At 40.1% G+C, this 26,705-nt stretch overlaps 1 protein-coding gene across 1 annotated transcript in view; it reads left to right on the top strand.

Annotated features, from left to right (window-relative positions):
• The window catches only part of LOC121875058 (zwei Ig domain protein zig-8-like), a 96,394-nt gene extending 88,846 nt beyond the window's left edge, over positions 1 to 7,548 (top strand). Inside the window, exon 7 of the mRNA XM_042379406.1 lies at positions 1,574 to 7,548. Coding sequence (XP_042235340.1) covers positions 1,574 to 1,701 — 128 coding nt within the window. The 3' untranslated portion in view covers positions 1,702 to 7,548. The remainder of the gene's footprint in view (positions 1 to 1,573) is intronic.
• The last annotated feature ends 19,157 nt before the right edge of the window (positions 7,549 to 26,705 follow it).

Raw genomic sequence — 26,705 nt, 5'->3', positions numbered from 1 at the left:
TGTAGTTTAGTATTATGGTATTTCGTATTTGTGTATGTGGTAGTGTATGTTATGGTAGTGAATGTTGTGATGATGTATGTGGTAAGGGTGTATGTTGTGGTGGTGTATGAGGGAGTGGTATATGAGGGAGTGGTGTATGAGGTAGTGGTGTATGAGGGAGTGGTGTATGAGGGAGTGGTGTATGAGGGAGTGGTGTATGAGGGAGTGGTGTATGAGGGTGGTGTATGAGGGTGGTGTATGAGGTGGTGTGTGTGGGGTGGTGTATGTGGGGTGGTGTATGAGGGTGTATGTGGTGTATGGGGAGTGGTGTATGAGGGAGTGGTGTATGGGGAGTGGTGTATGTGGGGAGTGGTGTATGAGGGGTGGTGTGGAAGTGGTGTATGAGGGAGTGGTGTATGAGGGAGTGGTGTATGAGGGTGGTGTATGTGGGAGTGGTGTATGAGGGAGTGGTGTATGAGGGAGTGGTGTATGAGGGAGTGGTGTATGAGGGAGTGGTGTATGTGGGAGTGGTGTATGAGGGAGTGGTGTATGTGGTCGTATGTGGTAGTAGTGTATGCGGTAGTGGTGTATATTGTGATAGTGGTGTACTGTATGTTTTAATAATATACATATTGACCATGTGACCAGGGAGACACGCTACCTACCTGAGTAATTGATGGACGGGGGGAGGAGGGGGCGCGCACCCTCAAACTTGGCGTGGGACTGAGGCTATGCTGAGCTGTCTTCCTAACTTAACCTAACCTCACCTGACCACAACACCCTAACCTTACTTAATCTAACCTAACCTTACTTAACCTAACCTAACTTAGGGTATACATCTAACACGACCTAACTTAATGAAACTTTGTACTTTATTAGTAATCTGTTCAAAGTTTAGAAAGTATTAGTTTTGTCCCAAGGGTAAAAGCACATCTTTACGACTGCCTGGTATCAAAGGCCTTCATCAATGTGTCATCTACAACTTTTCCCAACAAAACAAAAATTACGGAACACAAATCAAATATCACAACACAACACTTCTATCCGAACCACATAACCGAGACGGAACTTAAACCGGATATTTACTTCCGGTTTCATCAGTGTTGGTCATTCAGCAAGATTTCCTCCATTTGGCGGTAGTTATGCGTGAGTTAGGGTGATGTTAGCGGCGTTACGGCCACAATTACTAGTGGGAGAGGCGTCATAATGGCAGAGTTAGAGCAGTAGAGCCAGATATATGACTCCATAATCCAGCCATTATCCAAGTTCCACACTCAGGAAGCATTCATTAGAGAGTTACGGCTCTACCAACCTCACCAAGCTCATTCTCTCTCTCTCTCGGAGTTTCTTAACCAAGTAATGGATTTCACCCCCCTGCATGACCCAAACACCTCTCTCTCTCTCTCTCTCTCTCTCTCTCTCTCTCGATTTATTACTAACTGGTTTCTATTGCTTATAATACACCAGTAACACAGGACTCCTATAGATAATAACTGAATAAATGAGAGAGAGAGAGAGCTTATGACTAAGTAGTTAATATCAAAACAGGAATTGTCTTTCAATCAAATAATTGTTAATTGTATTTGATGTCCAGGTGACGCTCCGGCAGCCATGCAGGTGTCAGGAACGAGTGGGAGGCGACCAGACCTGCTGCCGCTACTGCTTCTGCTCCTGCTGGTGGGAACTGTTACTCCAACTTCCTGCCCACCAACGTCATCGTGATAGACACATGGGACTGGTAGCAACCAAGAGGACATCATCTCTCTTACCTGCAGCTGTGTGTTTGTACAGTAGTGTTTAAGACATTTTCACATATACCGAACGAAAACAAAAATAATACGTGTGTAAATAAATTATCACGGAAGCAGAACGGATTATTCAGTGTAAATAGTCAATATTATTATGTGTACGTAACGGAAAACTAAATGTAAATACAGCTGCATATTTAGAACGGGAAACTCGCTGCATGTACAAATACTACTATATATATAGATATATATAGACATATACGGAGCTGAAAACTCTAGTGACTGTAAATATGGAAACCAAATATTTGGGAAACGAATTCGTAATAACAGTTTTTCAGTGTCCATTGATTGGCAGTCAACTAGTGTGGTCGGCAGAACTCGGCTGGTGTAGATGGCGTGAGGGAGTCAGTTACTGCGTGGACAAGGTTAATAGCGACAGTCAATACAGTTAACACTTTACCGACAGGAAGAGTTACAGCGACAGTGATGGTGACAAGAACGACGACTGTGGCGACGAGTGAGTCAAGTGAAAAACAAACAGTAAGAGCAAAAGAAAAGGTAAGAATTTAGTACCTACATCAGTGGTGAAGGTTGTTACTTAAACAAACCAAGAGTTTTAAAAGATGAAAATAAACCACGTATGAGAAGAATCGGCAGCAGACAATGGTGGGAGTGTTAAAGACAATAGTGGTTTATAGAGGCCAAAGTGTGTGTGGATTAGAGTGTGTGTGTGTGTGTGTGTGTGTGTCGAAAGCAATAGTAGTGACTCGCCAAACATGACTGGCCGTGCATAACAAAGCGATCAAATAACATCAGTAGCTTACATGACAACACCCACTACAGTAACAGGGAGGAAACAAGACAAAAATATTACTACTTGTGTTACAGGTTACAGAAGGTCAATAATGAAACGCCTGATTTACTCCTCAGCTTTGACCTGTTCTTACCCGTGCGTCGACCACTATTACCGATAGCTACCGAGTCGAATACATCCTTGCCAACTACTGCATCAGATACTTGTTTTATTCGACCACTGTGTTAACTTATCCATTAATGTGTTGACTGTTGGAGTACCTCTCTTCCTGCCGTAGCGAACAGCAATATCCTGACGACGCTACAACACCATACTGCACAGTTCTCTTCGCCCTACCACTAGAAGTCTGCTGGTATTAAGTGACTAGAAGGATCAGCAGCTGCCACCTCTCGTTCTATGTGATAACCTGTACATGTTGTCAGCATAACCACGTAAGACAATGACCAAAATTAACCCTGTCATGTTTGTTATTGTGTCACAGCTGGTTGACAAGGGACAAGTTGGCCAGTGTTTCTTAGTGATACGAATTGCCAGCAAAAAAACTCCCGGAAAATGACCAAATTTATTATGCCTCATGCTTAATAATTTCTATCATATTTAAAAGGTAAATATATAAGGGGGACTTTGGTGGTGAGTGTCGGTGTGTGATATCCAATGCAAATAAACTCGCATCTAAACAATTTGCTAAGCTTATGATGCCTATGTTCTTTATCTTTATTATATTTTGAAAGATAACTAAAAAAAAATAAAAATAAAAATCATTGGCGAGTGTTGATGCCACGTAATGGGGAGGTGAGGTGAGGGAACTAATGATGCCTTGGGTTTAAAGCTTCACTCACCACCACCACCCTTAATGACCCTACGAGTATAATGGTGTATAACTTCTCTCATTCACTCGGAGTCTCATTACACTTATATATGTCATGGGTACTAATTTTTGTTTTTCTTTGAACACTTAATCTGTACTAATAATGCTACAGTGGAAACATAATTCACTGTATATGGTCAAGGGGAAGTTGGAGATAGTCTGTTTGTTCTAGTTATCGAGGTATATTAAAGTATGTAGTTCCATCAGCTCACACCATGAAATGAGTGGCAGATCTGCTCAGTGATCGTGAAGATACAGAAGTGACTTGAGAATTAATGGTGATTACAAAATGGTGAACGAAATGTGACCTTGTGCTGTGTTAGGTCTTTTTCTGTCTCTCTGTCTCTGTCTGTCTCTCTATCTCTCAATTTCTTATTTACTCCATTTATATTCACCCAATGTTGCTTTAATGATGTATTTATCCCTGTCTGTCCCTAATTTTTTTCTATCAACCCGTTAATTTCTGTCCATCTAAAATATTTCATTCGCTATATAACATTTACCTGTCTGTTAGTCCACCTGTCTATTTATCTACTTAATATATTAGAATATTATTCTGTCCGTTTGTTTGTTTGTGTCATCATATCTTATGCATCCAGCTACTATCAAGGTAATCATTCCCTCTCCCTCCTTTTACTATTATCGTCTAAGTTAAGGCTTCACTCACCAACTATTGCCAAGTTTTCCATATTTGGGTAATTTTGGCTCTAAGTTTCAGTCCTTGTTTATATATAAGAAGATCTTGAAGGGAACAGCACGTAAACTTGGGTCCCATGTGATGTGTTTCCTGAGATAACAACTATGTGTACCTCAGTGTGATGATCCTTAAGGCTGTAGTATCATGTATGGTTCAACAGCGAGCACTAAGAGAGGTGATGAGGTTAGGGAAGAGTGTCATCTGGCTGTGAGGGTTTAGTGTGGTCCACAAGGCTGGCTGTCTGGGACGACTTTCAAGGAAATTAGACTGTCAGCGGCACAGTAAGTTGTCAAGACACTTGGACTGTCTAGTTGGTGACAGCGAGTTACAAATGGCCTGCTGTCTGAGATGGTTGTTAGCGATAATCACCTGTCAGGAACAAAGCAGTCGTCTTCTCTGTCTCAGTCATTGAAGAGATAAATGTTGCTCAAAACAGTACACGAAGCTGAGAGAGAAAAAAAAAACTTGCAAGACGCCTCAAACCTGACGTATTGGTATGTTGTGTCAGGCACCCAGCCATGGCACGTCTCAGTAATACATTATTTATTAGATTAATTTCACATTTGAGATTATCTTTATATCAGTAACTGCTCGACCTTTATAGACTAAATAAAAAAATATCAACTCGTAAAATGCCGACGACATTTAATTAATTTTAAACAAATATTTCATAACTATAATACTGATTAAAATAAATATATTATTTCACGTTGACTATTACTAACTATATTAATGACGTCGCTCCCGGTAATTAGTATCCAGCTTGTTGTGTAATTAACTTGTAAAAAAATAATATAATGTTATTCGTCTTTAGTGTCAACAGATATATAACACGTACGAGTCAGTCACACAACGATAACTGCTACCGACCAACGATCCCTACTGTGCCAGTCAGACCAGCAAACCAACTGGCTTCACTGTCCAGACAGACCAGCAGACCTAAAAGCCTTTGTTCCAGCCAGCGTGTAGACCAACGACCTTTTGCACCACCGCCCCGTAGAGAAGTGAAGATGTACACCACCTCACATTCCTAACATTTCAGAACTTCTTAGACACGAACCATCAAGAAACATTTATGTAAACATTGTATCCGGCTGCCTGTTGCACTACCTTACTGGCCCTGATCCTGTTACCTATTATATATATATATATATATATATATATATATATATATATATATATATATATATATATATATATATATATATATATATATATATATATATATATATATATGTAAATCATGAGCATTGAAACCCGTTGTAAATATTTATAGAAACTGTGGACACCACAATATTTTGTAAATACATTGTTAGCTGTGGAGACAAACGTCTGTTGTATATACAATGTTGCGCTTCTTCAAGAAACAGTGTTACTGCTGAGTGTGTGTAGTACTGAGAGGGGAGGCGGCACGTCACTACTGGTGTTGTCTTACAATACTCCGCTGATGTAACCTGTGTTTACTACATAAGTCGTCTCCCTTATTAAGAATCATTGCCCGTGTTTGTTTACTTTTGAACTTTTTAACTTTGGTATAAGAGAAGTAGATTTACTATTACATTATTCTAATAAAATAAATTGTTTAATTTCCTTTTCCGTTTGAATACCAGTAGAGCAGCGCCTGGTAGGGGTCTCAGAGGGGTCGTGCGCCACCCTCCCTCCATCTCTTATTCACTACATAACATGGTGAGTGAAGGTCTCGCAGTAAACCTTTGTCTTTCCTTCCGCATTGATATATACATTATATATCTCAACGTGTCGTCGTCACAAACTGTTGTCAACCTTCATGATTTGTGACCTGTATACCACACACCTGCCTCCCCGCGGCCCCAAGGCCTTATCCAACACCTCCTTCTTTGACACAACCGACAAAGTGATGCAAAAGCACTTAATATTTTGCTGGGCCACCGTGTGTTATTGTGGCCAAGTTGCTGGGACGCTATGTTTTTTGTGGCCATATTGTTGAGATACTGTGTCATGTTGTGGCCATGGTATGTTACTGAGCCACCATATGTTCCTGTGGCCATATTACTGGGATTTCATGTGTTGTTGTGGCCATATCGTTGAGATACCATGTGCTGCTGTGGCCATGGCATGTTATTGGACATTATATGTTCCTGTGGCCATGAAGTATTATGTCACCCCTACTATATTTCCACGCAGTGTGTCGTTGTATTGCTGTGGCCATGATACCTTGCTGTGGTGCAGTGTGTTGTTATGGCCACGGTACAATTCTATAGCTATGGTACATTGCCGTGGCCATGGTATCTTGCTATGACCATGTTATGTTGCTGTGGCCATGGTATATCACCATGGCCAGAATATGGTGTATGGCCAGATCATTGTGGTGCCGTCAGGATAAGAATGTGTGATGGGAACCATGTATGAGTGGCCACGGGATGTCATACCTGATACGTACACACCTGACTGCTCACTAATGCCTCCATCAGTACATATCGTGAACTGAAGAACATATGGACACTTTAACATACACACTTTGAAGAACACTGAACACTTAAATACTTATAAAGAAAACACATTTGATCATTGAACACAAAATATCATACACATTTGAACACCGAACACTTGAATTTTAATAGACTGAACAACATTTGCACACTGAACATATAGATGTTCAGTTGGTGATCCTATCAAAATTACGTTAAGGAACGCTTCAACATTACGAGTGAAAATATCAATAGTTTGCTAGATAACATTCAACCTGTAACCAGATTCATTTTCCGTTGGTGAACAAAATTAACACTATTGGCGAACATATTAACATTCTTTAGATAAAATTATTAACCATTGTGTTAAATACTCAGGTTTCCACGTATACAAAATATTAACAATACATTGGTTAACATTCCATCTGTGAACTCTCACTAATATTAAATTGTGAAAGTAAGATTATAATATGGAGACGGTGTTTACGTTGTGCTACGGAAGGTGTTTAGTGTCGGAAAAGGCGTTTACAGTGTCAAAACCGTATTCAGTGGCAGAGAAAGTGTTCGGAGTGTGTCAAAAACTAAAAAAAAAAATGCGTTTAGACGGTGTGTCCAACAAGACATCCACAGCACGTCAAATATCACAAAAGGTGTTCACAGCATTAGAGAAAATATTTACAATATATCAACAAAGACAATTTTCACAGTGTCAACATATTTTTTTTTCCACTATGGTGTTAGAGAAGATGTCCACAGTGAGCCACAAAAGGTGTTCATAGTATCAGAAGAATATATCAACACTGGCCAACATATTAGCTGTGGGCTGTACTATAAGACCCACATCCTCTCAATGTACATCACTCATGTTTTCCTCTGTGTGTCCCCCTGGGTGACGGCTCGTATCAAGAGACCTTTTTCCCTCGGGGTAATAAGATAAACAAACCACAAATGTTATAGTTGTTTTTAGATATAAATAAAGGGTATTATTACCTAGACGAGAATCTTTTATTTATCCTATTTATTCTTGTGTTCTAATTATAATTAATGACACATATTATCCATATATAATATAGATTCAATAAAAGTATTATATCAAATGGGAAAAGGGAAAAAAAGTACTGGAAAACCGATATAAATTTTCAGTAATAAATGTATACAACTAATAATAGTAAATCAGATGGAAAAAAAAAAATATTGTTCATGGTTCGTAAAAGTTGCTACCTAGTGCAGAAACCAAGACTGGATGAACGACACCTGGGAAAAAATAGCATTAGTTGAAACACCTTAAAACACCTGAAGAAGAATGTCAACTAAGACAACACGACAGGTAAGGTTGACCACGAGGAAAACTGAAGACAGACAGACAGACAGACAGACAGACAGACATACTAACAAGGCGGTTTATTATAAAAAAATAATCATCGGTACTTTTGGTTATATTAAGCACTTGTATACAATATATTCATGTCAGGAATTAAACTTGGTAGACTATTATATATCACTATTCGATATAAAATTTATAAGAAAACTCTAGTTAATATCAAAGAACTATTATATATTCAAAGTCCCAAATCATGTCAGTATATCCCACCAGGAGTTATAGGTTGAGTCATAGGTTAAGTCATAGGTTAAGCTATAGGTAAAGTTATAGGTTAAGCTATAGGTTAAGTTATAGGTTACTCGATTATGAATGTGAGATAATTTAAGAGATTCACGATTTAGTGAGATGGATCCCACAACCTGAATGGCTGTAGTCCGTCAGATCCTTTCGTCTGTCAAGCACTTGGCCTTGACTGCTGGACCCTGTGTTAGGTTAGGTTAGGTGTAGCATGTAACGTGGAGGTGTTAATTAATGCAGTTCAACGATACATTTCAATGGTCGGTATTGTAAAAATCTGTCAAGGTTCTTCCACCAAGGCGTCCCTGGGTGCTCATCATCATCATCATCATCATCATCATCATCATCATCATCATCATCATCATCATCATCATCATTTCTTGCTGGAGTAGTCATGGACACACACTACCAAAGAGCATCAACAAGGCACGATAACAAAGTGACAACGAAGAAAATATCCTAAAGAATGGTGCTAAAAACATAATAAAAAAAATTTAAAAAATATTAAATTCTCACCTGCAGTCAACAGCAATTACAAACAAAAAGTAATTCGATAACAACACAATTAAAAACTTCACCTGTAATACAACCTGGGCACGATAGATCACTCACGCAAAGTTTCTCTATGTTTGGTTTTGGTTATAAAATGAGTCTAATAATAAAACATAAAATACAATAGGAAAAAACTATCGATTACTAGTAAAATAGCAATGTCTTCCGCGGAGTCTTATGATAAATGATTAAACCAATACGTGATTAAATGGTCTTATTTATTTCATCAATTTATCTCCATCATCAAATAAACTATAATACAAACTATACATGACGTAGTAACTCTTTCTCCAACCACCACCACTCCACCCCCAACACTCCAACCACTATCACTCTTCCAACCACCACCACTACCACACCACTTCCTCCAACCACCATCTCCTCCAACCACCACCACTCCCACCACTTAACCACCACTCTAAACCACCACCATTCGAACTCCACTCATCTATACCAACGCCTCCTTGAATCACTCGGCTTAACACCAGCCAACAAAAGGAGACTTGGTTCATTTTTCTCTTTCTGATTAAATTCACCTTAAATGCTGCTGATTCCTGATCAATACCCACCAGGTGTTCTTAATTTCTATTCTTCTCTTTGATATTTAACAAGAGATGGAAGAGACGCGATTCCTGGACCAAACATCATATGATATGTTAGACCAGTAATTAATGCTCTATTGTCTCTATGTAATGGGGAAAATATTAATAACGTCAAAATACCCATGACAATAATATTATTCCTGAAGAGGCAAATATGCAAGACTTACCAGACCAACTTTTTCCAGACATGACGTGAGAAAGGCAACACTTTTCGAGGGAGAGAAAATTTTTGTTTTGTTTTTTAATTAGTTTCCAGCTCATAGTTTGTATTACTCTACACGATAACGAAAGGAGAGAGGTGGATTGTCTCTCTCAAACCACGTATTGTCAATCTGATCTTCTCGCTAGTAAAACCTCACACAAGAGATTTTTTTTTACACTAATTTATAACTACGTCGCCGACTTACAAAAGACGATTTTTTCATTTCTTTACTTTGGTGTCAGGTCAACCTTTTTACCGGGAAAATTAATCATAGATCTAATAATGAAAAGGAAATGACCCATAATGGAAGCCCAAGCAACGTACTGAGCTAAATAAGAGCCTTTTCACGTTACCTTCATTGTGAGTAATGAATGTGGTACTTTATCATCTTGTGAATGGCTTCGAGTAATACACCAGCCCGTAATGGAGCTACATGACTTGTAGGTATTTTGAGTATTCACAGGTGTAGGGAATGTTCACAGGTGTAGGGAGTATTCACAGGTGTAGGGAATGTTCACAGGTGTAGGGAGTGTTCACAGGTGTAAGGAGTGTTCACAGGTGTAGGGAGTGTTTACAGGTGTAAGGGGTGTTCACAGGTGCAGGGAGTGTTCACAGGTGTAGGGAGTGTTCACAGGTGTAAGGAGTGTTCACAGGTGTAGGGAGTGTTTACAGGTGTAAGGGGTGTTCACAGGTGTAGGGAGTGTTCACAGGTGTAGGGAGTGTTCACTGGTGTAGGGAGTGTTCACAGGTGTAGGGAGTGTTCACGTACTGTACATGTGGTGGTTAATTATCAGGTGTAAAGGATGGGTAACAAGGTTTGTGATGAGAGAGTGTGTTCTGAACCTAACCTGTATTTAAAACTATAATAATGTTTTTAATGTAAGGTAGACGAAGCTATGTAGTATATTTAACTCAGTTGTTTATGGTTTGGTTAGGTTAGGTTAGGTTAGGTTAGGTTAGGTTAGGTTAGTCGACTGTGATTGTCTTTTGAACCTTCCCTCAAAACCCGACCTAATTGAGGTTAGGTTTTAATAGTCTTACACAAAGAGATACCGTCTGACTGGTCGATGCCGCTGACACATTCACTATAACCAATTTGTCCATTATGGTGTTGCTATAGAGTGGTGGTGACTGCCTTTGTTTTGGACGGTCTATTGTTGAAGGTGACGGCGGAGGAGAGGTTGGGACCGTGTGAGGCCTGGTTAGCGGGGCCCACGGTAATCAATGATTCCATAACACTCATCTCTGTTTAAACTTGGTGGTAGGAACACTATATGTACATCCGGGGCGTGGAAGGACGTAGGTGTGGGGAATTGTGTGCACTGCGAGCGATGAAAAAAGTGTGCACTGTGGGGGAAGATGATGTGCACTGGGGATGCTTTTCAGGTGTTACTCGATCGCTAAATTATGCTAGAATAAATCTTTGAACAAGGAGGAGACGTAACATAATCTAAATCATCTCCGTCGATTATATGCAGTTAGATCCGATTAAAAATAAAATAAGTCTTTGGGAGGACTGAATTTCTCCTAATAGCCGAATAATAATGAACTGGCATGTGAGTAAGTGCTGTTTCAGTCTTTCATCCAGTCATTACTATTACGATAACATTTCCATACAAACTATTTCTATCCGACATAACTCTCTCACTCACCAGTCGTAACTCGTTCTTGTGAGTACAGACACGACCACTGCTTACACGAGTGAGCTACTCTCCTCTCGGCCTGGCCACTGAGTCGTACCATTGATCCGAATAAGTATTTATGCCATCTATTTATTATTTACATTACCTGAAGCGATAAAGAGTAAAGGAAGGAAAATAATCCATGAATGAGTAAAATAACGATAAAGTTAAACATATCATCTGACAATAAAAAGGAAATAAAATTCGTTCTCTACCTTTGAGAAGAATTCGTATTGGAGCTTCGATCTTCAGACTGTAACCAGAATAAAGAATTTAGTAATGGTTACGTTAATCATTGATGCTGTTAACTGACATCCAAGTTATTCATAAGGAAGAACGATACAACCTCAAAACGTCTTAAGTTGGTCTTGATATTTTTTTTTTATCATGAAGACTTTAAAGAGATAAAGTAATGGTTATTTGTCGCAGAGGAGGTAGAAAAAATATGCGTAATTATTAAACAAAATTGCATCTATCATCTTTTAATTTTGATCTACAAAAACTACTTAGAGAGATAACAAGGCTCATTAACTGTCAATATCAATTTCGTCTCCGGTAGTATTCGACGTCGATTTAAGGGGATTAATTTCTATACCCCATTAAATCCTCTTATCAAAAAAATAACACTGGTAATTAATCTATAAAACATAACCTCTTATATATATATATATCCACACTGAGAGGTACATTAAAACTCTTATGTACTTCACTAACACGATAATGTGCACTCAACCATTAACCACCCATCTCTTTTTTACGGTACGTGACCCCAAACGAAATGAGTTGAGACCAGCAACAATGTCAAATCGGAATCCAATCCAGTTTTCACACGCAAGCAATATTAGTACAGAGTTCTGCCGATATATCACATCAAAAGATCACACATTTTAGAAGCTTAATCCTCTCTCTCTCTCTCTCTCTCTCTCTCTCTCTCTCTCTCTCCTCTCTCCTCTCTCCTCTCTCCTCTCTCTCTCTCTCTCTCTCCTCTCCTCCTCCTCCTCCTCCTCCTCCTCCTCCTCGATAACAACCCAGTGCCATTGGTTCTTTATGTTGCTCTCAATCCCATAAATTTCTGGTTCCACTTCAATATTTTCCTCTCATGGCTATCACTCGTGTCCTGTCGTGCATCACTTTCTGCCCTCCCCCTCCCCCCCGAATACCTTTAATATCCCGTTTCCTCCCTTACCCCATAGAGTGTACCCTTCTGTCCCTTTTACCTCCCCTGTTCTCTAGAGACTGTGCCTTTCATCTCCCCCTGTCCAACCATAGATTACCCTTTATCTCTCTCCTTACTCGCCCTGAACCTACCCTTGTCACTGCCCCTGCTTTACCCCCTGAGATTACCCCTTTTTATATATCCCTTCCCCTGAACCTACCCCTTGTTACTTGCCCTGCTTTTTCCCCTGAGATTACCCCTTTTACACCTCCCCGTCCCCCCAGAACTTACCCCTTCATCTCTCCGGCCTCCAGAAAATACTCCCCCCATTCACCTCCCCTAATATCTCCGGAGATTAACCCCTTTCAGTCTCCCTTTACCCCCAGAGACAAACCAGTCACTTCTAACTGCCTCCCATAAGAACTACCATCCTGCCCCCCAGAGTACCTCTTCAATCCACTTCCTCCCCTGAGATAACTCCTCTCTCGTCTCACCTTCCTCTTCTCTTCTCTCCCTTCCCCTAGAGACAATATCCCATTACCTTCCTCCCCACTCCTCATAGGGTTCAAGAAGAGGTGGAGGAAAATGGGAGAGGAGGGAGAGAGAGGGGAGGAGGGGGGAGGGAGGAGGGAGTGGGAGGGGGAGGGGGAGATGGGAGGGAGGAGAGTGGGAGGGGAGAGAGGGAGAGAGAGGAGAACAACATGGTATAAAGATGACAAGTCATCTCGGGTGGAAAATATTATAAGAAAAAGTTTTGGGGTGGAAAAATCTTCACCTTGTAAGGACAATAGTTACAGGAGGCGATAGTAGAGGGTTATGAAGTGTGGGCAGGGGGGAGAGGGAGGGAGGAGGAGAGGAGAGGGGAGAGAGGGAGGTAAGGATGAGAAGATAGAGGGAGGAAGGAGAGGGGAGGGGTGAAAGGAAGGGAGGAGAAGTAAGGGGGCTGTAGGAAGAAGAGGACGAGGAAGAAAAGTAGGAGGAGTAGGAAGAGAAAGAGGAGGAGAAGAGGGCAAAGAAGAGGGGTATTAGTAAGGTGTATTACTGTGTATTTTTCTCTCTCTTTTTTTAATATTATCAACATTGTTGTGGTTGAATGTGGGTGCTCCAAGTCCGTAGACTTGCCTGTGATAGGTTCTATATTATTATATTGTTGATGGATTTAATTAATATCTAATGTCCTTAACTCTGTACTGTATGATAATTTATTGTAATAATCCTAGGGAAGTTTTTCAGATAGGATAGTTTTTAATAAAATTGTCCTTTAAACCAGTTACCACGTGATTATGCCAGAACCTTGTCAGTGATCCCAATGTAATCAACTGTTTAAATAAAAAAGTGTGTAGATGTAGGAAGAAAAATAGAAGTGGGATGAAGACGAAGGAAAGAAGAAAAAAGAAGACACAGGAAGAAGTGGATACTGTTTAAAACATCAATTTATATCAGTGCCAAGGAATAAAAACAGATTTCCGGACTAAATTCAAAACAGAATTACCAAGACATATAAGACGAAATTTCAGTCAAAGGAGTTTAGTCAGCCTCTTCTGACATAATTGATAATGTTTTTCAAGTGCGAGGGATATTTTTCTTCCTCCCAACTGGAGCTTTAATGAATAGCCAATAACCAATTTTTGAATGCTCTTGTTATTCACCAAATAAGAATTTTCGGGAACGTGATTTCCATGTCAAAGACCAACCAGTTTGATGACACCGAATAGCACCTGCTTGTCAGTGACTTAATTGGAGGGATTTTCATAAACTTTTCGTCGTCCTTAGGAAAATGTTTATATCCAAGCCACATCAGGGGACATTTATTTTTTAGTCAATATTTTGCTTTTAAGTCAAACGTTATAAAGTGTCAAGGTTATACACCAAAGGAAGACAGAGAATCAATGATCTTGAAAGTTTTTTATTTTATATTTGATTGTTTACAAACTTTACAATATATATAGGATGTGAGTTGTATACAAATGGAATAGATTATGAAAAAGTATAAGATATTTCAACCTGTAAATCTATGTAAAGGAATAGATGGAGAAACATACAGACAAACAACCAATTCTACTTCCAAGACACATAGTTACCTGCAGGCTTAGTGAGTGTTCCACCCCTTGACGACCATTCACTAAATCTGTCACACATTGTCATAAGTGAGAGACGAGATTCCAACAATAATTACGATGAAGACTTTAATAACAAAAGAACTACTGAATGTAAACACAATTAAGGCGGTAAATAGAGTCTAAGTTATGAAGACCAAGTAACGTGGAAAACAACATCTGCCCATAAGCAATAATTATATCAGGAAATAATACTAAGAACATTATAGCTTCCCTAATGCCAGCCAGAACAGTTCCTTAGATAAACCAGCCTCCCCGTTTCCCATGTCTCGCTTCCGAACGCCACAGTCTAGTTCTCTATCTACGGCTCTGTCTGGTTTAACCCTCAAGAGACATTTGGCAGCGGCTGGGGGAGTTTATTCTAAGTCCCTCGAAGTTCAAATTGTAAACGACATAACATTAGACAGACGAGCCAGGAGAGAGTGAGAGAGTGAGGGAGAAAGAGCAAGGGGTGAAAAAGAGTGAGGGAGAAAGAGTGAGGGGTGACAGATAGAGAGAGTGAGGGGTGATAAGAGGGATAAAGAGAGTAATAAGATAAATAACTACAATAACGTAATTGTCGAAAACTTTATATATTATCTTTCCATTCGTAATTTGTCGATTATAGAGACAATAAATATATCTCCAAGTATTATATCAGTAAAAACCATCCCATTATTCTCTGTTGGTATCACTGAGACTAGCACACCATCCCATTATTCTCTGTTGGTATCACTGAGACTAGCACACCATCCCATTATTCTCTGTTGGTATCACTGAGACTAGCACACCATCCCATTATTCTCTGTTGGTATCACTGAGACTAGCACACAATCCCATTATTCTCTGTTGGTATCACTGAGACTAGCACACCATCCCATTATTCTCTGTTGGTATCACTGAGACTAGCACACCATCCCATTATTCTCTGTTGGTATCACTGAGACTAGCACACCATCCCATTATTCTCTGTTGGTATCACTGAGACTAGCACACAATCCCATTATTCTCTGTTGGTATCACTGAGACTAGCACACCATCCCATTATTCTCTGTTGGTATCACTGAGACTAGCACACAATCCCATTATTCTCTGTTGGTATCACTGAGACTAGCACACCATCTTGTTACACATTTTGTTATCGATGTCGTAATAGTATTTAGACCAGGAAGAAAAGTGTATAGTCGAAGTTAAATGGAAAGATGAGGAAATGCTGAGCTCTATATTGAGTCAGTCGTTTATGAGGATAATATTTTCACTTTTAACTTACATTAAAACGCATTTTAATTGATACACTTGTCCTATAATTATGTATAATCTTGTATAATCATAATCGGGAGATAATCGTGAAATTTTATTGATCTATATACACTTGATGTCTCTTGATTTTTCCTCGTTCAATTATTGCAACATTAAAACGAAATTGCTTTGAGATATTTAGCGTAATAATCGTTTTGTTAATTCACACTTTACTCTGTTTAATTAATTATCTGTTTTATGTGTTAACTGTATTGTACATTGTTGAAATGCTTGTGATGTGATACTAATATGTCCAGTAAATATTTTTTAAATTGTAATTATTATGGGACTATTTATGCACAGAAACGGGTACACACACACACACACACACACACACACACACACACACACACACACACACACACACACACACACACACACACACACACACACACACACACACACACACACACACACACCAATGTACGCAATAAACACACACACACACACACCAATGCACTCAATAAACACACCTCCAACTTTGCACTGAACGTACCCCACCACCTCCCCATCTGCTCTGTCCCGTACCACACTAAAATAAATTATATATCCCAGTGTTATGTCGTTGTTTGTCAATGACTTTAATAATCGTCACAGTCAACTATTGTCAATTAGATAGTCTTTTTGTTTGTTAGTTTCTTTGCTTTCTACATTACAAAGAAATATACTGCACTTTTTCCCATTGTGAAGTTATATGGTATTTGAACCGTAAATCTGACTGCTGGACTGGTTTATCTTCCTCACTCGCAAGTTAGTGGACCTGGGTTCGATCCCCGGGCAAGGTGAAATTATGGACGAGTTTCTTTACGCCATATGCCTTTGTCTAGCAGTAATTGGGTTAGCCATTGCAGTTGGCGAGTTGTCCGGTCTTGGACTATTCCTTGATTCTGGATCACAACTCGCTAACTCAGGATGTGGTTGTTGTTGTGTTGACGACAGCTTCTACACCTTAAAGAAATTCACGCCTAGGTGGCCCTAGTGCCGGCCACCCACGAACATATTTATGAGTGTGTGTGTGTGGGAGTGTGTGTGTGTGTGTGTGTGTGTGTGTGTGTGTGTGTGTGTGTGTGTGTGTGTGTGCGTGCATGTATATGTATGTGTGTGTGTGTGGCTGATGTCAGTTGCAACTTCCCTTGAAAGTCTCAGAGTTGGAGTTGAAAAGAGAACACCTCTCGACTTTTGTGTATTTTCACCCCGATTCTTGCTGTCCTCTGAGAGACACTTCAAACTTCAGGAATGTTGATATCCCGTCCTGTAAACAAAGAAACCCAACACTTTCCTCTGTACTCGTTCTCATTTCATTGTCAGTGAAAGAAAAATACACACATCATGTTTTTTATTCACACACACTGTTGTATATCACTAAATAATGTCTCTATTTTTTTGTGGTTTTTTTCCATTTCACTTGGGAAGATTGTGTCGCGGTGTGTCCCAAGGTTCGGTGTTCGTCGTCAGCGTAATCAATGACCAGAGATTTTTAGTACCCGCCCTCCTCTTGTTCAGTTGGGTGATACGGTCCCAGGGTCAAATTACCTTCTGGGGAATGAAAGCCATGTCTTTGATGTGAGTGCATGCGTGCGTGAGTGCGTGTGCGTGCGTGTGTGTTTGTGTGTGTGTGTAATGGTCAGCATGCTCGCCTCGAAAACTAGTGAAAACATACAAGGATCAACTTGAAGCATGGGATTTTGTTGAAGCAGTTTGTTTTACATGCAACAGTTGAAGGTAATGTAATATTGTTGGACAGACAGAAAACCTCTAAAATAGTTTTGTTTTAGTTACTGCTGAAAATATATCCTCTTCCTCAGCCTTACTGTGTGGCAATCCTGACCTACTGACTGACCATGAGGTATGTGCGTTGATCAGCTGTCCTCACTGTGCTAATCAACAATCCTCAATGGTTGTATTGATCAACTGTCCTCACTGTGCTGATCAACAATCCTCAATGGTTGTGTTGATCAGCTGTCCTCAGTGTGCTGATCAACAATCCTCAATGGTTGTATTGATCAGCTGAAACCACTGTGCTGATCAACAACCCTCAATGGCTGTTGATCATTGTCCCTACTCTGTGCTGATCAACAATCCTCAATGGTTGTATTGATCAGCTGAAACCACTGTGCTGGGATCAACAACTCAATGGCTGTATTGATCAGTTGTCCTCATCAGGCTGCTGATCAACAACCCTCAATGGTTGTGTTGATCAGTTGTCTTCACTGTGCTGATCAACAATCCTCACGGTTGTGCTGGATCAGCTGTTCTCAGTGTTGTAAGGCTCTGTATTTCTGCTCTGTACAGTAAGTTTGGTAATGTGTTCTGTCCATATATTCTACTGATTTTCTTGCCAGATACAACTATGCGAGGAGGAAGAAGTAAGAGATTGAAAGAAAACTGAGAGAGAGAGAGAGAGAGAGAGTTAAAAGACTGTGAGAGCGCGAAATGAGAGCGAGGGAATGTGTGTGTGTGTGTGTGTGTGTGGTATTGAGCCAATTTGGGAGACCACCTGCCAGGTAAGTGTGTGTGTGTGTGGGTGGGTGGGTGACTGTGAAAGCTTCTATTGGAAGACCGCGTAAGATTGCGGTAGTTTCGAGTGTTTGTGGGGATGAAAGTTTGTAGAGAAAGTATGAGGAAGTATTAAAATTTCATGAGAGATTAAAATACTTTGGAGTGAATGTTTCAGAAGAGGTAATTTTACCGGGAAAGTATGTGGAATTATATGACCCAAACGACCTAGACAACGAGACAGAAAATATTTACGATTGAGAAAGTTTGAAATTGCGATAGTTTATACAGGGCGAGTGTGAGAACGTGATAGCATGATGGGTGAGAGGCGTATGAAAATGCATGAGCTTCTTGCACCAGGATGTTGAATGTGAGAGTGCGAGAGAGAGAGAGAGAGTGTAAAACTGAAAGACTAGGGAGAGCGGGTGAGAGCTAGGCGATCAATGGTGACAATGTCCTGCGGGATTACTGCTACATGAGGCTACACATTGGCACCGCACCAACTGTACCTAGCAGAAATATGGCACCACAAAAGCCGTACCTAGCAGAAGTATGACACCACACCAGACGTACCTAGCAGAAGTATGGCACCACACAAGCAGTACCTAGCAAAAATACAGCACCACACCAGACGTACCTAGCAAGAGTACGGCACAACACAGACAAGACTCGTTCCATTGTGGGGGTAGAATCAGCACCATGGAATTTATTGAAAAATATAATCCTCTCTCCTGATGAGTAACAACACAGGCACGGAAAAGGATATGACTTCAACATGGAGGAGACGATGAAGTGAATATGCTAAGAGAGAGAGAGAGAGAGAGAGAGAGAGAGAGAGAATATCTGTCACCTGTCACTTTCTACATTTGGGTGTAATAATTTATCTATAATAAAACAAAAATTCCACTCCACCCTTAGCACACAGCTCTAGAAACATAGATTAATTTATCAATGTACGACAGGTAAACTAATAAATCACCTGTACACAGAAAAGTGGATAAAAATATGTTGAAATGATACAGCTTCCTCACACACGGATACTGAGCCATAGACAGACAGACAGACAGACAGACAGACAGACAGACCATCAATGAGGGAAGCACTTGTGTGGGTAGTGTGAAGTAATAATGAGAATATTCACAAATGGTTCATGTTGGTTGTGTCGTGTAGCGTCGAGTTTACACCAACGTGGGATTGGCTATCGTGTCACCTCACACCTACCCCGATGTCTGCTATTGTTAAGTGATGACAATATTCTTGTTTGATTGGTCTTTCTTACTCCTCCGTGTGTGCTGTGGGGGAGCGTGGTGCTGTGGAGGAGCGTGTTGCTGTGGGGGAGCGTGGTGGTGTGGGGGAGCGTGGTGCTGGAGAGGAGCGTGGTGCTGGAGAGGCGCGTGGTGCTGGAGAGGAGCGTGGTGCTAGGGAGGAGTGTGGTGCTGGAGAGGAGCGTGGTGCTGGAGAGGAGCGTGGTGCTAGGGAGGAGTCTGGTGCTGGAGAGGAGCGTGGTGCTGGAGAGGAGCGTGGTGCTGTGGGGAGCGTGGTGGTGTGGAGCGTGGTGCTGGGAGAGGAGCGTGGTGCTGGAGAGGAGCGTGGTGCTAGGGAGGAGTGTGGTGCTGGAGAGGAGCGTGGTGCTGGAGAGGAGCGTGGTGCTAGGGAGGAGTCTGGTGCTGGAGAGGAGCGTGGTGCTGGAGAGGAGCGTGGTGCTGGAGAGATATGGACGCTCACTGTCATTGTGTTAAAAACCATCTGTCGCTCCAGCTATGTGACTATGGCTACTCGTCTCCATTATAAGAAACTGTAGTGAAAATCCTGTCGCAAGTAATGGGTGTAACTCTCTCTCTCTCTCTCTCTCTCTCTCTCTCTCTGTTTTAATCTAAGGATATTAAGTGTTTATATAACCTGCATTTAGATAATTATTGTGGGTTTTATATAGAGAGGAAGATGTGTGAATGATTACGACACACTCTAAGAAATTCACGAACTACCGACTGAGAGGAATGAGGCTTGGACGAGAGGTGATTCAACAGTGTGATGACGAAGGATGGTGGTTTAAATTTCAATAGAGCTTTGACCATTAAAATAACAAGAGCTGAATGGTGATAAAGAGACAGATGGATGATGGATGATGGATGATGGATGATGGATGACAGAAGACTAGACGTGAAAGTTGAACCACTAATAGGGCACGAGGCTTTACAATAATATTTATTGAAGAGAGATACTGTACACAGAAGCTCAGTGTAAATCTAACCTAACCTAACCTAACCTAACCTAACCAGGATTCCATACGAGGGTCAACATGCGTCTTTTATAAACGAATGTGAAAAGGAAACACAATTTTTAAGAAGCCTATTCGAGGAGATTTAAAAAAATAACTATATCCATTTCCGTCGTAAAATATTAAGTGATGGTGGTGTTAGTGGTGTGATGGTGGTGGTGATGGTGGTGGTGGTTGTGGTGGTGGTGATAGTGGTGGTGGTGGTAATGGTGGTAGTAGTAATGTTAGCGGCGGTGGTGTTAGTGATGGTGGTGGTTGTAGAGGTGGTAGTGATGATAATGATGGTGATGATGATTGATAATACGACTGAATATGAGGGAACGTCACAACATACAGCGCTCGAGTTGAAGGACATCAAATGGTACCTGCTAAAGATTGTTCCTATGCAATACCAATGGAGTACAGTAGATGTTGTGTAGTGATGTTCTGAAGGGTAAAGCTTTGATGTACAGGATATGATTGAATGTTACGAAGATCAACACCGCCTATATATATTAATTGGTGTTGTGTGAGTTTGGTGATGAAGAACAAATTGATACGGAAATAATCCATATTGAGTAGAATGTTTTAGTCCAATGACGTTAATATATACGTAGCAACTCATTCTATTATATAGCCAACATAAGGGACATATAAGACACCTTGATAGTTCTACTTCTTTATAAGGAAAATTATTCTATGTAGTAAACATTTGCAACTACTTTTGTGGATGGACAGACAGACAGACAGACAGACAGACAGACAGACAGACAGACAGACAGACCGACAGACCGGACAGACAGACAGAGGCAACAGGAAGCCACACACAAACACACACACACACACACACACACATATACACACACACACACAAGGACGTATAAGACTCGCCTCCCATGTATCAAGATCACAGCACACAACACTCTCCCATAATACCTCAAGACACAAGGCTCAATCTTCCGTACCCTGCGCCACTCTCCACCACACTCCCACCACCTACAATACTCGCCTCTCTGTCCTCCTCCTCAAGGGTCGCTTTCCCATACCAGAAAAAAATATTGTAGCGAAATCGTAATTGTGGTTGAGAGGGGGTCGTTAGTGTCATCGTTAATTGGTTGGGTGACTACCAGCTTCACTGATGTATGGTAAAGGGCGAGGTGTCTCTCCCTTGACCATGCTGACACCGCCGCTGACATAGTGACACCTTTCCTTGACCCACTATCACCTCTGACAGACAAAAGAAGAGAGAGAGAGAGAGAGAGAGAGAGAGAGAGAGAGAGAGAGAGAGAGAGAGAGAGAGAGAGAGAGAGAGAGAGAGAGAGAGAGAGAGAGAGAGAGAGTAATAAAGAAAAATAAAGAGAGAGAAAGAAAGCTTGAAAGAGAGAAAGAAACAGAGATGAGAGAGAGAAGGAGCACCTTTCCCCCACGTCACTTCCCCTCCCTGGTGTGTGTGTGTGTGTGTGTGTGTGTGTGTGTGTGTGTGTGTGTGTGTGTGTGTGCTGTGATATCAATGTAAGAGAGAGAGAGAGTGAGAGGCTTCCCCTACCACCACACATCTGCCTCTCCTCCTCTACCAACTAGGTATGTGTGTGTGTGTGTGTGTGTATGTATCATGGTGATATTGGATGAGTGGGATACCGTTATTCTCTCCCTATCCTGACATCTGAGGGAGTAGAATATATACAGAAATCCAACGAGTCCAATGTCACACCCAACTCACCTCTCACACTCTCCCTCCCTCTCCCTCACCCCTCGTCACCACCATTCTTCATCACCATCAACCAACAACACTCACTGACGGACACCAAACCTACGCTATTTTTACTCGTATTTTTTTTTTCAACTGGTTATTCTGTCTAATACCAACGTGGTTCATATATCTCTTGTTTGTCTGTCATTCATCAATTTTTTTCTTTTATGTTTGTTATGTTAAGCGTATTACCTTCCTCAGTTTTCTTTGATGTTATTCATGTTTGTCTTTATATTACTTTCCTGGATAGTGCAGAACGAGGTATTATTATTGGTCTGGTCTGGTCTGGTCTGGTCTGGTCTGGTCTTCTTCTGGTCTGGTCTGGTCTGGTCTGGTCTGGTCTGGTCTGGTCTAACTAAGTATTGTCATGGTTACGGTTTGTACAATAATAACACAAAGAGTTTATAGGGGATGAAAGAAAACAAGTATATGAGACAGTCTTCAGGGGTGACTACATTATTTTACAGGATCATAAAGCTCGATATTTGCCTTACCATGTTAACGGTTCGCGGGTAGTGTTGTGTTTGTGATATCCTTAATAATTCTTCTGATTTATGTCTGCAGTGTCGTTCGTGATCCTTCGTTAATTAATTTACCTCATTCGTTATTCTCTACCATAATCAATCCTATGATAACACTACCATGACCCTTGCTATGATAACACTACCATGACCCTTGCTATGATAACACTACCATGACCCTTGCTATGATAACACTACCATGATCCTTGCTATGATAACACTTCCATGACCCTTGCTATGATAACACTACCATGACCCTTGCTATGATAACACTACCATGATCCTTGCTATGATAACACTACCATGACCCTTGCTATGATAACACTACCATGACCCTTGCTATGATAACACTTCCATGACCCTTGCTATGATAACACTACCATGATCCTTGCTATGATAACACTACCATGATCCTTGCTATGATAACACTGGGCTCATGACCCTTGCTATGATAACACTGGCCTCATGACCCTTTACAGATAACACCACCATGACCCCTTTTGCTATGATAACACTACCACGATCTCTTTGCTATGATAATACTCAATATGACCCTTGCTATGATAACACTACCATGACCCTTGCTATGATAACACTACCATGATCCATCTTATGACAACAATACCATAAGCCACCATAACACCACCACGATGAGCCACCATGATAACATCCTCATAACTCTGTAACAGAACACTTGTTCCTTCTCCATATCGTCATGACAATGGAGGAGAGAAGAGAATGTGTCATATACAGTAATAGTTCATGTGATGTTTGTTAGCTGGAGGAGAACGACCTAACACAAATGAAGAGTGACAGCGGTGCCTCTAGTGGTCACATACACCTAAGACAAACAGTAGAGCGGGGCGTCACACTGGCAAGCACTGTTCTACACGACTCTCCTAAGTAAACAAGATGGGTTTATGGTCTTGCCGGGGGTCCTGGCTCCCACTTGTCCAGCACAAAACTTCATAAAACAAAGATAAAACACAAGGGAAAAGGCTGAGTGAACGATCTGGTCAAATTGGACTTTCTTGTGACGCTCAACGAACACACATAAAAGTGGCGCTCCCACCTCCTTCCAATATCTCATAAAAGGTTTATAAATACTATTTATTCAACCTTGGTGGTCGTGGTAAACACTTTACTCTCCCGGGATAATGATGTGAGAGCCAATTGCTCGACACACACACACACACACTAAATTAACGCCCGAACTCTCGGGTCAACATGTTTTCTTAAAGACATGGATCGAAGACTTGGAAATAGGAAGAGTCTTTTCGTGACAAACAACCTCGAGTCAGTAGAGTCAGTATAGTCATAAGAAACTGACATTATAGCTACAGTATAAGTATATAACTTTTTCATTTAATTTTCTCCTCTCCATTACCTCATTAATAATATTTAGCTCAATTATAATTTGCTCATTATTAGTATTTAACTCAATGGTATTTAGATTATTAATAGTATTTACCTAATTAATAGTAACAGATAAAAAAAACCACAACTTGAAATCAATTTGTATGTTAATTTAGTAAGCTCAAAAAATTTATTAATTTGCAAATTTATTATTGGGATTTCATTTGAAGATTTTTTCCTTTTGAGTCACATGACATAAGGTATTTCTATTAATATGTGTCGACGTGTGGTGGTATTTTGGTGATGCTAATTAGGGAGTATATGACTGAGCTTGTGTGTATATGTACATTAACATATTTGTGAACATATAACATTTATGTACAGTCCCCTTCACTTGTGAGTTTACAGGCGCTCGAATATACATTCCACAAATCATTATCTTTGATATATTTGTTTTAATATTGTTTCAATTTGATTCTATAGTATGTTTACTATTGCGAGTTTCCTTCAGTCGAATGTAAACAAACACAGGGTTACAACACTGCACAAAACCTGACGAGCCCCTGTAAACGCACTAGTGAAGGGAACTGTACATTCCTTATTTATTTTCTAAAGTCAGATGGTATTTATTTATTTTTATTTACTTTTTAATTTTCATGAGATCTAGTTGACCATCTTCACATACCACTGTTGATCAATTCCTTTAACAAGACCAAACGTTGTATCGTAATGTTGATAATCTGAATATAACAGGAAAACATCGTAGTGGTGTTTATTCCCTATTGTCCACCAAACACAATTTTTTTTTCATTTGATTGACTATCCCATCAGAAGCCACCAATGCGGCTCTATGATTTTTATATTTTTATTTAATTGAGTAATCAAAAGACTAATGATCAAACAACACAACGACAAATTGCCATACGACCGTGTAGCTTGTCATAGAGTTAAAAGCCACGACACTTATGTATATAATGATATGTGATATATTTTAGAGGGTTTTTATTTAGGTACTGAATAGGTTGTGAATATTTTCCTGCATTTATCAGACACGCAAGAGTTTATATATAAAATGTACGTAATCTATGTCCATTAAAATCAAAAGAATATAAAAAAAAACAGACCATATGGATGGATAAGATTCTGAAACAAATTTTGAGATTTTACCATAAATCCTAATCACTATTACATATCATGAAAAAATTCCACAGTCCCTCACAAGACGCAGCCATGAGTAATCATTCTTGAGCGTTACTGCATAAACATCAACGGTATAAGACGCAACGCTGTGTTTGAGATACATACGTTAATAATATAAAATAAATTCTTACAAAGGTATAATGAATGTGTGAGAAAAAACAGAGAGCGAACACCTTGGAAGATAAACAAACACAGGTATATTGATCAAGAACCACACATTGATAACATTGTCATTTTCCCGTGAGACTGCCGCTGCTTTCTTCCCAGACACGATAAAGCTTCTTACCGAGTCGTGAATATTTTGTTGTCTCGATAGAATGAAACAATAACTCGGCATATAGTTGGTATGTTATATGCAGCAATTACTGTCTGATAGCTCTTGTGTAAGTGTTTGTACAATACTGCGTGAGGAATGATTGTGTAACCTTTAACCATTTTTTTTTACACATGAACGATCAAAGAAAGTAAGTTTGGAGAAGTTGCTATCAGACAAACATATTAAAACAAATTGCATTAGATAGTTTTAAAGTTTACAGCCTACCTTCATTTTATGTTTAATTTCAAACTTCGATAAAATATTTGTGTGGTGTGTGTGTGTGTGTGTGTGTGTGTGTGTGTGTGTGTGTGTGTGTGTGTGTGTGTATGACGGTAACCATAGAGAAGCTTTTAATGTACAATAAATTCATAAGATGATTATAGCTTCAACATTAACTCTTGATATACGTAACTATCCTCTTAAATACCCCGACAGAAGGTAAATTTCAACCAATAATAACAAAAACAAAATCAAAACCAAACAAAAAAACAAAGTCAGTGTAAATTATGAACAAGATCAAGGATAAATTTACTCGACACAAACCGTAAATGGAACACCCTGTAAATAAATAAACACAGATGAAGATTAATACCTCGAGAATATTTCACCGCTAATGTACAGTATACACAGTCGATAGAACCATCCGTCTCTGCACAACATACCAAAGCTGGAGTGACTATTCATCCAATGCTCTGAGAAAGGTTTTAATAATTCACTATCAGGAGTTTTTGAGGATAAGATAGAAGAAATAGAGTGAGGTGACTGGTGACAAGGTTATTATATGCCTCCAGACACTCGCTATTCTACTCCATTCCTACATGTAAACAAAGAGGCGCCTCATACAGTTTTGTGAAAATAATGTATAAAGTTACATTTAGCTTAAAGGATATGAGCCAGAGGGTTATGTCACACCCAGCCACGAGGAGTTGTTATTATTTTTCTCTGGAATAAGTTATGTGGCTAAACTCCTTCAGCATATAGAGAACAACTTTCAATAGACTTTCTTATATGACTTGTAGCAGCAAACGCCATGATTCCTTAGAGCAAAA

Source organism: Homarus americanus, unplaced genomic scaffold (assembly GCF_018991925.1).
Source record: "Homarus americanus isolate GMGI-L3 unplaced genomic scaffold, GMGI_Hamer_2.0 scaffold60615, whole genome shotgun sequence".
Taxonomy (NCBI): Eukaryota; Metazoa; Arthropoda; class Malacostraca; order Decapoda; family Nephropidae; genus Homarus; species Homarus americanus.
The sequence above is the reverse complement of the archived record's forward strand: the minus strand, read 5'-3'. Positions and strand labels throughout refer to the sequence as shown.